Genomic DNA, 12702 nt, shown 5'->3' with positions numbered 1-12702 from the left:
AGACTACTAAAATCTTTGAATACAATTTGTTGTTGAAATCGGTTGAGGAATTCAGAAATCAAGAAGAGAGTTCTATGAGGTACCGTTAATAAATGATACAAATAATTTGTTTTCAATTTTAGATTGTATTTTTTTAATCGTTAGAACCGTTTTTGAGAAAAACAATCTTTTCCATTTTTTTAATACAAAAATCAAATCTTTTAAGCAAAAGGTTTGAAGCAAATCGCTTTAGTAGTTTGGATTGCAGCTCGAGATAGAGACACCACACAGAGCGAGATAGACTGAATTTTGAGACCCACTTTTTTAGCTTTTAAAATCATAGTTAGGTCATATTTGATCGTTATCTCGATTTTTGTAGCAAGTCAAAATTGGGTTTTTTCCAATTCCCATTTTGTTTTATCTAACTTGTGGGAACTAAGATGTCTGAAATGACTGGCCAGTAAAATGTCTTCAAAAAATTATTTTAATTATTTTGTTCCGAATTTTGTTGAATAATTAAATTGAAATATTTATATAAATATTTTTTTTTAAAGCAGTACAAACATTTAAAAATTCTTTTTCAAAAATGATTTTAATTTTTTTACATTTTAAGAATAGAATATTAAATAAAAATGATTAATGATATCAAAAACTTTAAATCTATATAAGTAAAACTAGCTACGCATGGAACGTGGATTTTATTTGTTTGACAAAGTACAAGGATAATGCAAATCGCAGTCATAATCAGTACCTAAATTGTATTGTAACATGTCACTTGAATGTTTTAACAAAATTTCAAACTTTTTGGATTCGATGACATCCAAAAATTATTTCCATATCTATACGTAAACTTGCTAACCCTTGTAGTTTCTATGCAAACAATTCACATGTCTTATCAAAAATGTTCTATTAAATATAAAAAAAATAACTACTGATATGTTAAAACTAATAATCTTATACACAAAACTACTAAAATATATGAGTTAGCTAACATGTGCCAAACAATAAAAAATTAATCGAACATTTAGTTTGTATCAAATCTTGCGATCAAATCAAACACCAATTTCTTACCTATGTCAACACTTATTTTGTAGTACCGTTATTTAAAAATATCGTAATGAAACCAGAGAGAGAGTGAGATGCAAAGTCAACTAAAAAAAGAGTGTGTAATAAGGAAATTCCTATATAGGCTGTAAATAATAATAGTTTATCAAAGATCGCACTAAGAGCATAGCAAAACTAATCGATGAAAGCACAATCTTTTTACCACCGCGGTCAGTAAAAAATCAACACCAACAAAATAGTCTTCATTCAGAAGATCTGGCGTTAGAATCAGTTATTCGATAGAGAGAAAGGTGTTAAGACGTGCTGACAAGTGTTTTCCGAAAAGAATGTTTTGCCTTAAATAAATAACTTAGTTAAAAAAAATTATTAAATAATATTATAAATAAACCTTTTATTGAGTGGAAAAAATTATAATATTCAAAGTAAGTGAACTTAAAGTACTCTTGTAGCATCCTTGAGCTACAAGATATAGTTAAAAATGCATTTTATTTTTTTTTTTTTTTTTTTTGTGATAAGCCATTTTAAATGAACTATATGGGTTATTCAGTTTCTTGAAGTTTCAATGCTAGACTTATATTGAAGCTTTGTAACAAAAATTTATTGACGCAGCAAATAACTATGTTAACAATAGCTTAGTTTGAATCTCTTGGAATAATGCCATGAATTGTATCCTTCATAAAGTATTTGTTAGTTAACATTGAAGACACCTCAAATTATTTTAGTTTCAAGTGCAAAAAAAAAAAAAAAAAACAATTTAATTGAAGTAACATTGATAAGAAACATTTCTAATGAAAATTGCTATAAGATCTTTAATTTAATAATAAATTTTTTTTGTTTACTTGAGAAAATTAACAATTTCACAATTATTATAAAAAATTAGCTCATTTTTCTTTGCTAACCTTAGTATTCTCCTATTCTGATCTTTGATTTAAAATTTAAAGATTGTGTTTATTGCGTACAAATGATTTAAAATAAGGTCAAAAGTTATTTGAAATAAAGATTTTCAATTTGTGAAATATTTTTTTCTTCGTGCAATATACAAAAAAAAAATAATATAGGTACGACTCAATCGCACGTATGTATAAATCGGTATCAACATTTTGTACATGATTCAAGGAAACAAGGATTAAATTTCTATGGCGTAATGGTGAAGGTAATCTTAACAAAAAACGACTATAGAGGTCTAGAAATTGCATCAATTTGAATGATGCATATTTATACTTATGTATTTATGTAGTAAATTAAATAAATCAAATATGGATTTTTTTTGCTGTTCCAGGAACCAATTTCTAAAAAAATATGTATGTATTTATGAATTTCCGAAATATTAGGCCATAAGTGATTTTTTTTTTATTTTATTTTTATTACAAAAGTTTATATTACAGCCATGTTTAGGGACCAGTTATAGCTATCATTGAAATGCATCATTAAAACTTTTCAGAATATTTTTACTTAAAAAAATAACATAATAAAAAATTTTATCATTTTACTGATTGAAATTGATTTCAATTGATTTTCGTCAAATCAAACTAATTTTTTTAAATTGTATATAAAAAAGTATCTTCTAATTTAGTTTTAAAAATTCAATGCTTTTTTTGCGAAAAACAAAAAACCGTATCCAAAATTTTCTTGTCGTTTTCGATAAATGAAAAAAAAAACAAAAACTACTTTTTTAAGAAGTCCTATACCTACTTTTTTTTTTGTAAATTGATTTTTCAAAAACTAGTCCATTAAAGATTTTCCATTATAGAGATTTTTTCAAAAAAAAAATCATGTGTGCAATTCACACTCATTTTTCTTGCAAAAAAATCTACTATTATTCTACCAAGTTTTCTAAAGTTAACTATGTCGAAATTTCAAACTGAGATTACGGTACTTAATACACTGGTGGCTGGTCATCGGCAACAGATCTCCACAGGTGTTCTGAGGTATTTTTCAAGTTTTTCAATTTAAGATTGTGTAACTTGTAGAGCACCTACCGTTATATCTTATATGTGGTATATCAAATAAAAGGTAATAATATCAGCATACGTATTAAAGTCAAATAAAATGTTTATGTGCTCTAGATCAAAAGATATAACGTGTTTAAAAAAAATAACATTTTTTTATATTTATAGTACGATACTAGTACGATACTAAAGAAGTTTTAACTTCAATAATCTAAAAAAAAAAACATTTTAACAAAAATGTACAGGTAAGCAAACATATCTTTAAAAACCTAAATTCTGATGAACTGTATTTTGTTTTCTTCTAGAGAGCTTAATTTAAAAGAACGCTTAATATCCCAAAACCAACAGACAAGTAAGTCACTTTAAAGTTTAAACATCTCAAGTATCAAATTTATGATGAGTTGTCTAGAAGTTATGAGGGAAAAGATGTACGTACTTAAAACCAATTTTCCTATACAACAGATCCAAAAGTTAAACAAATTTAACGCAACTAGAACTCAGAAGCAAATATGTACGACCTTGTCATGCATTTTATTTAGCATTCCTTCAAGGTATTTATTGCAAAATTCTCATACTTATAAATTGAAGCCTAACTCCTAGTGTGGTCCAAAAAATATGTTTTTCGATTTTCGGTCGGGCCACCCGCTAAATTTGTTCCACTTATCTATAACATTAACGTTCTAAAATTTCAATTCGCTATCTTAAGCGCAAGAGGGGATAGTAACAGTTCAATTTTTAAATTTTGATCTTGATTTTTTTTTAATTTTTTTTTAAAGAAAATATTTTATTTAAGTTTTACTTGTCTTTATAAAACATATAAAATAATTTTTTTTTACGAAAAAAAATGAGCAATAATTAAAAAAAAAAACAAAATAATAAGCAAAATTTGCAAATAAAAAGTCTGTGTACTATCTGTTTACAAGATTTACTTGGAAGTGGCCCAAGAAGTTATTATTTCGATATTTTTTTTCAAAATAATTACAACAACCACAACTTTCAAGCAATTTTTAACTTAAAAAAAAAAGAAAAAATATTTTTTTTTACTTTTTTCCAAAAAATACAGTTTTTCAATATCGATCAGAACCCCCTTTTATATAAGATAGGAGGCGGAAAAAACAGTATGATACCAATAGTATGTGGAACCAAAGTAGGGGGAGCCCAACGTTTATTTGACAATTTTATTTATCCCATACAAACGTGGACCGCTCTACTCCGCCTCTTATAAGACATAGAAATAAAAAGATCATCACTAAAAAAAAAAAAAAAAAACAAATAACCTATCCATTTAATGCTCTAACAAAAAGCAAAAAAAAAAGAATAATTGTTACTTATGTACATTGTAGGTACAACGTTCATTGTAGTTGTAGATATAACAGTTTAAAAATTTTGTGTATTATTTAAACAAAAATCCGTTACTTAAAGAAACAAAATTCTTATCTCACCCGAAGAGCTAAATACTGGCATACCTATAGACTTATTATGTTTTTAATGAAAAAAAGATTCAATTGGCCGAATTCATTTAAAATACAAATTGTTATCAACATTCAAATCTTTAATCCCTACTCTAAGTTATTGTTCTAAAAATAAAAAAGAAGATTGCACAGTTCTTTGATGAAGACAGAAAATATTCTTCTTTCTTCTATTTACCACAATGTTCTCTTGAACCTTAAAAAATAACTTGTTCTTTGCTGTTAGAATCAGTTACTCAAAGGACAGAAAAGTGTTAAGACGTAAAGTATTGTTCCGTTCCCGATCCTTTTTTTAACAATTTTAAACGGCAACTATTGAAATAATATAAAACGTAAGTTTAAAAAAGTGGAATCTATTATGTTTATAAAAATATTAAAAAAAAAAAAACAAGAATCCAAATTATAAAAGGGTATGATTAAAAATTTTATTATAACTTGAATTTCTATCCCTATGCTAAAGCTTGAACTTTATGAGCATATTTTTAATTTTAGAAATATGTGCGTCAAAATGTAGATCAAATTGTGTGCGAAATCATTTTAATGTTTCTAATTAAACATGTGTACACTATTTGACACACGACCTAAGTAATTAAAATTTAATCATTCATGAATTATGAGATAACTTATCATGATTTGTATTTCTGACATTTGTGAAGACTTGTGCCTTAAAAAACTACGCGTGAAAAATTAATGTAAATAAAAAGAAAACATTAATTTCAAAGAATGGTGAAATACTTTAAATTTTGGTGAATAGAATATTGGGAAGAGAAAAGTACCAAAACATAATTTATAGAATATTGTATGATTTACAAATTTTGTATGTGCGCAATATCATGACAAACGCTACCATGAACAAGTTAACCCTTTCCGACCCAGCGTTACTCTCATGTAACATTTTTTTAAAAATTCGTAAAAAATATTAAATTAAACAATTTTTTTAGGTTACGATGGCTTAATTTATTGAAAGATAATAATGCCTAGTTACTGGATTATTACAAAAAGTTAGTTAAATATCATACCTTTAATTTTTTTTATCGAGAAATGGACTGAAATTCACATTTTTTTTTTGCAAAAAAATTTTTTTTATATATGGTCATAATTTAAAAAAAAAGATATAAAAAATGTTAATGCATAAAGTGTTTTGTTTTTTTTGCTTAAAAGAAGTAGCATACATTATAGTTTCATAAAAAGTTATTTTCTCAGTTCTCCGACTTTTTTTGGTGGTCATAGGCAGTGCATGTAACTTACATGTAACATGAGAAAAACACATTAGTTTTGCTATTTATTATTTTGGAAAACAACTTTTTGCTATTCATATTTCTTAGTTGTGATTTTTTTGACCCGATAATACCGAACAAACATTTTTTTAATATTGATTTTCATAGCTTGGGTTCGAAAGGGTTAAAAACTTTGTGGCTCCATACAAAATTGTTTACCCAAAATGAAAAATGTGTCACACCCGAAACATCAATACTTTAAATCAAAACTATATCAAAAAAAAAATAATAAGTGAAAGGTAGTTCATAAACATTAAATGGTCCCGGTTTCCTTATAATACCTAAGCTTTAAAAAATATGGCGCAAAATTTTAAACGATAAAGTAAATTGCTAAAGCCATTTTAGTAAGTTACTAAGCCAAAAAGCATACGTATTTTTAACTTATTAACTTACTTAGGGCCAATTTTTCACTAGTCAGATAAACCTCAGATAGAGCTTATTCCTAGGAATAAAAGTTTTTTTTTATATTGACATTTATTCCTCTGATAGTCTAACTGACGATTGAAAAATCAGGGCTTAATCTCTTTAGCAATTTACCAAATCGTTTAATATTTTGCGCTTATGAATTTATGTAATTGTAGTACCCGAAACAATGAAATTGGCTATCGCCTATGAATTAACCTTCGTTTAAGACTTCAAGAGCTTTTAACCAGCGGACAAGCTAGACGATTCCAACCATACCTCATTTGCCAAATTATGATAAGCAAGATACAATTTATTTAAGACTTCACAGCGCACATAGGAGTATTTCGATCAAAAACCTGGACAAAATTATTTTTTGAAGTAAAACTAATTATTTTTGCTAGAAATTATTATTTATGCAAGGAAATCATTTTTTTCAGCAAAACTTTAAAAACGCTTGTGATAAGAAAAACTAAAAAAAATAGTATGAAATTTCATACACTCAAAATATGAAAAAATAAAATATCTAAAATATTAGAGCTTCTAGAATGGAACCATTGTGATTTTTAGGCTTAGTGAATCCAAATGCATTAAATTCAATAAATAAAATTTCTGGAAAATGTTAAGAACCAGTTAAAATAAAACGTAGGGCGTATGAGTCATTTTACTAAAAGTAAAAATTTCACTCGCAAATTATTTTGTTAATCGCAAAAAATCGCACCCAATTTTTTGATATTAAATTTAAAGAATAGTCAAAGTTATCATAAATCTATGTATCGAAGCAGAATAGGAGGGAATACTATAACAAAACACTTAGACTTTAAAAAAAAGCAATACAAATATCTATATGCGGCAGACTCTTTTCCCAATGTCATTTACTCAAACAAAAAAATTTAATATTTCTATAACTACTCTTTAATCATTATTTAATACCTGAAATTGTATTTTTCATATGAAAATTTAATGTTTAAAAGCACACTTGCTCACAATCAATTTCCTAACAATACTCATAAAATCACCAAAAATTACGAAAAAATTCCAGACAATAAACAGCTTGTTTTGACACACCAAACTCTTTACCACAAAAAAAAAGAAGTGTATCATATGATCCCATGTATATTTAGCATCCGCTTTATAAAAACTTTAATTCAAAATTTTGATTTCTAGAAAATCGACTTTTGTCCAGCTTTTCGACCAGAATACTCCTATGTGCAGCGTATAATTTGTACATTGTTTCGTATGCAAAAAAAATGAGCTTGAGCTCTATCTCACATTTCAGTACATCTTCTTCAGATCTATCTCAAGAAAATGAGATAGATCTCAAGAAAATGTACTGAAAAGTGAGATAAGATCTTAAGCTTATTTATATTGCATACGACCCAATATAACAATTTGTTTTGATACAAATCTCATTGTTTTACTTATCTTAAAATTAGTTTTAGTAAACTTTGTTCCGTCTTCCTTTAATATAGACGCCACATAGTGGCTCGTTTATGTTTTTTCGTTGGCAAAAATCAAAACTCTATATTGTTGTTAATCTCCCTTATTAACCGACTTCTAAAAAAGGAGGAGGTTCTTAATTGTTTTTTTTTTTTCTTTTATGTTTTGTTACCGCAGAACTTTGGACTGAGTGAAGCAGTTTTGATAATTCTCTTTGTATTTGAAAGCTGATGCCATCCATGAGAAAACCGTTTTATAAGTTTCAATATAGAGAAGTCGTTTTTTTTATATGGTTATTTTAAGAGCAAAATTTCAAATAAAAAAAAAATTGATGAGTAGGTACGCGGCTTGTTTCCGAAATTTCTGTTAAAATCACAATTTTGACTTAGAGCCAATTTTCTTTATATTGACATTTATTCTTCTGATAGTCTAACTTACGATTGAAAAATCAAAGCTTAATCTAATATTAGCAAAGGTTAAATTTATAAAAAGTAAGTGTTAAATAGCAAGTTTGAGAGAAAAAGTGGTTAAAAAGGAAAATATGAATGTCTAAAATATGTCCATTTTTTTTATCTAAAATACTCCAAAAATTTCTAACTACCGAATAATGGATTTTGCAAAGCCTTTTGTATAAACGCACCACTGTTATTTGTCTTATCGTAATTTCTTCTTTTAGTATTACTACGCCTTATTAAGTGTGTCACAAATAAATTCTGTCTGGTGGGTCTCGTGCATTTGATTTCTTATCATGCAAACAATTAAAACATTTTATGCGTTGAAGTCAAGGGTAACATAAAATTTTGTTTTTAATTAATTGCTGATTAAAAACAAAAAAAATTTATTATCTTTTAATTTCGTGGATTGTTTTGATGTTTTGACTAAAAGAAACGCATTTTCATTGTGCATTTCTATTTATTTATTTAAAAAATTGAATAATATTGTCATAGCTGCGATACAGAAAATGTTCTAAAAAAAAAATCCCATCTTTTATCTGATGAAAATAATCTCGCACGTAGGCACATAGCTATGGTGGCCAAGTGAGGATGTCATAAATTTTATTCTTTTTCCTTCACATAATGGTCCTTTATCGGTTTGAAAAGGTATTTTGTATTTTCATTCCTTTTAAGATTATTCAATATCAAACGGATTTTCAATTTAATACTTAAATTCCAAAAATTTCTACCTGAAGCTATGTTAGGAATTTTTAAAATCGAACAATTAATAGAAAAGAAAGTAAGGAAGAGAGTTTTAAAATACCTACAAAGTGTGGGAAGATATAGTAATGTTTTTTTTTTATATTCCTGGTTCTATACGGAGATTTATTATATTTTTTGTATGTTTGTATTTGAAAAAAAAAAAAAACGATAGGTTTAACCCTCTGTTGACACACGGGTGCGAATTTGGCATTACAAAAACTAAAAGTGATCACAAAAAAGTGTCTTTATAAGGGTGAAAATACATTTTTTTGAATTGTAAATACAATATTCGAATTCCTTGGAATATTCTACATTAATTTCATGTATGATTCTCTATAAAATAGTGAGACCGAAAAAAGTTCTAGCGACATGAAAAAGTATGAACCAAATTCGCAAAAAACAGGTGTGCCTACAGAGGGTTAACTATAATAAAAATGTATTATGGTAATCCCCACAAAAAATGTTTTTATACAGCATTTTCTTTCCATAATCTAATCTAATCTAATCTAATCTTAGTTACCGAAACCTTGATCATATTAACAAATCAAATAAAGAAGCAAAATATTGACTTGAATAAATATTAATATTATTTTCTTTATTTGAATTTAAATTTGCAATAAAAATTTTGATGCACAATAAAAAACGAAATTAAGGCCAAACAAAAAAATTAAAGTTCATTACCATTTGCATGTTGCCTACGTGCTACGTTTAATGAATTTGAAATCTGTTTATATTTTAAAAGCTTATCAGTTGAGTATTTAGACTTCAAATAATACTGCCTTAGCGTTTTACAGTCAAGTGCGCTTAACTGAAACGACAGCAAATATATTATATTGTCGATTGATGGTCCAATCATAGAATTTGACATGAACGTTTTTTTTGTTACGAAAATCAAAACAGTTCATAGCAAATCTTCAAAAGAAAATATGCGATCTCAGCTAAGTTGATTACATTTTAATGCTTCATGTCTGAATAAGACTTAATAGGGTGTTCCACAGTCACAGTCACAGCAGGTTTTTATATTTTTCGGTGTTAACTATTTTTTTGTTTTTAATTCTGGATGACAATTTGAATAAAAAAGAGATTGTAGCCTTTTATTTTGTATTGTCTTAAGTGTACAAAATTTCATCACTTTCTGTATAGAAAAATGGCCATGCAAATAATTTTGAGCGCCAAAATGCATAAGAGGCACCACTGTGCGACTTGGCGGATTTTTATTATCATTTAAAATGATAAACTCTTTAACAACCCAAACTGATGAATTAGAAAATACAATTTTACACAACTTTTTTAACATTTTATTTCAGATGAATTGGCTATTATTAATTGCAACAATTTGTGGTTGTACAACATACACTTCCAGCTACAATATACTAGGTCTATTCCCTCATCCTGGAATCAGTCATTTCCATTTCTTCCATCCAATAATGCGAGGTTTAGCAGAAGCTGGTCACAATGTAACAGTAATTAGTCATTTTCCCAATAAGAAACCAATGGAAAATTACACAGATCTAGGGTTACCACCTGTTGATTTATATGTAAACGTTGTAGATTTAAAGGTGAGATTTTTTTCATAATTTTCATACAAAATTTATTAAAATAAATCTTTTATTTTAGGATATAGAAAAACGAGTCTTTCACACTCCTTTCCATATATTCTTTTCGCTTAACCAATGGGGTGAAGAAGCTTGCCGAAATACATTTGAATCAGATGCATTGGAGCAAGTTATAAACGGAAATACTCAATATGATCTCATTATAATGGAACAATTCAATACAGATTGTTTAATGGGAGTTGCACATGTGTTAAAAGTGCCTGTAGTTGCACTAAGCAGTTGTCCATTGTTGCCATGGCATTATGAACGTGTTGGAAATCCAATTATTCCATCATATATACCAGCATTGTTTCTAGGTCAATCGGAGAATATTGACTTTTTACATCGTATTGGAAATTGGTTCATTTATCATGGATTTAATTTTCTATATAAGTAAGTATATTTTTCTGCAGTAGTCAATTTTAACTTAGCTCATAGATGTCAGAATTTTGTTCACGATAGCGGTGATTTGGTTTAGTTTTAACATTTAAAGCGAGCTTAATTCTATAAGATACCCTTCAAGCAAGAAAACCGAGTTCAGAAAAGACACTCCGACCTCAAAACGCGAAAAACGAGGTTGCACTCACACACTTGCAACTTTTTGTATATGAATACAAAGTCGAAGGAGAAATCGTGGTGAAAATACCAATACATATGCAATCGGCTCTGCGGTGATTATAATTTCCATACTAATTTGAGCCGCCGCCCGCCGTGAGATATTAAGAACATAATACAGACGTCACATGTGTCAAAAATTAAAGTAAAAACTTAATTCCTTATTTATAGCAATTTTTAAGTTACAATGTCTTTAAACAAAAAAACAATATAGAATAATGTAAATGTTCAAGGGATTAATGTTATCTAACGAATTTTTCAGTCATTATAGCCATAAACTTGCAACAGAGCTGATTCGTCAAAGATTTGGACAGCACATGCCGGAAACTAGAGATCTCGTTATGAACACTTCTGTGTTTTTTGTCAACCAGCACTATTCATTGAGCGGAGCTAAACCGTTGTCCCCAGCTGTCATTGAACTTGGCGGAATTCATATTGAAAGCCAAACTGACATATTGAACAAGGTAAAACAAAAACCGTAGATAACTGATTTTGTAGCTAGTTGTGGAATTTATGCTTAAAAAGATCTAAAGGTGTATGTCCATTTCAAAGTAAAAATAATGTTGCGAGTCGGTATCAAAGTTTGAAGACAATTTGAAGCCAAATCACAGCATTTCGCTCTTAAATCGACAGGAGCCTTTAATTTAACGTTTTGACGATAGATGTCTCTCTGTTGTCGAAAAATTAATAAAGAAAGCATTTTAAATTTATCTTTGAACTGTCAAAAAAATTGACAGTTAAGATCATTTTCTTATTAATTTTTTTAAATTTATTTTAAGGACATTCAACAATTTCTCGATAGTGCTGAACATGGCGTGATTGTGTTTAGTTGGGGTTCAATGGTTAGAGCAGAATCTCTTTCCCCGATAAAACTAAATGCCCTTCTCTCAGCTTTCAAACGTTTGAAGCAAAAAGTCATTTGGAAATGGGAAAACGAAACGTTGCCAAATCAGCCCAAAAATGTTTTAATTAGTAAATGGTTGCCTCAGAAAGATATACTACGTCATCCAAATGTCAAAGTTTTTATGACACATGGTGGATTACTAGGCAGCACAGAAGCAGCATATAGTGGAATTCCAGTTGTTGTCACTCCATTGTTTGCAGATCAATATCATAATGCTGCTACATTAGTTGAACGTGGTATGGGGACAGTATTGCATTTTAAGGATATCACAGAAACTACAGTATACAATGCAATTACTACAGTTCTTGATAAAAAGTGAGGGTTTTTAAAAGAATTTTTTTGTAAAATTAATAAAATATGTAATTTTTTTTTCAGATATATTGACAATGCCAAAAAAATTGCACATTCATTTAGAATACGTCCAAAAAGTGCAATGGAAACTGCTATTTGGTGGGTTGAACATGTGATTGAAACACAGGGAGCTCCTTTAACTAAATCGATATCAAGTCGAATGTCACGTTTTACTTATTATTGTCTAGATGTTTATACATTTTTGGCTGTTTTATTGGTTGTATCAGTTTTTGTTTCTCGATGGATGTTAAGTGTAGCGAGTAAAATAATAAATCGTTTGGATAAAGTCAAAATTGCGTAGTTAGGAAAAATATTTATTTAGTATTAATTCATCTCATTGTATTATTTATTAGTTTATAAATTAGTAATAAAGTATTTTTATGTATGTAAATAAATTTTGTTATTATTGTTTTTGTAAAATACTTTTTGTTTACCTCGGAATTTGTTCCCAGCTAAAGTC

The 12702-nt window shown here is 28.0% G+C and overlaps 1 protein-coding gene across 2 annotated transcripts; it reads left to right on the top strand.

Annotated features, from left to right (window-relative positions):
* The first annotated feature begins 1214 nt into the window (after window positions 1-1214).
* Window positions 1215-12612, top strand: LOC129907430 (UDP-glycosyltransferase UGT5-like). Of its 2 annotated transcripts, none has more exons than XM_055983644.1 (6): window positions 1215-1466; window positions 10085-10336; window positions 10395-10765; window positions 11250-11451; window positions 11767-12206; window positions 12267-12612. In XM_055983644.1, the coding sequence occupies exons 2-6, from the start codon at window positions 10085-10087 to the stop codon at window positions 12541-12543; spliced, it is 1542 nt and encodes a 513-aa protein (XP_055839619.1). In that variant the 5' UTR covers window positions 1215-1466; the 3' UTR covers window positions 12544-12612. The 2 variants fall into 2 exon arrangements, with proteins under 2 accessions (XP_055839619.1, XP_055839618.1); XM_055983643.1 differs by lacking the exon at window positions 1215-1466 and adding an exon at window positions 4607-4794 and having other exon boundaries at window positions 12267-12610.
* Window positions 12613-12702: the final 90 nt, after the last annotated feature.

This window comes from Episyrphus balteatus, chromosome 1, assembly GCF_945859705.1.
Source record: "Episyrphus balteatus chromosome 1, idEpiBalt1.1, whole genome shotgun sequence".
Lineage (NCBI taxonomy): Eukaryota > Metazoa > Arthropoda > Insecta > Diptera > Syrphidae > Episyrphus > Episyrphus balteatus.
The sequence above is the reverse complement of the archived record's forward strand: the minus strand, read 5'-3'. Positions and strand labels throughout refer to the sequence as shown.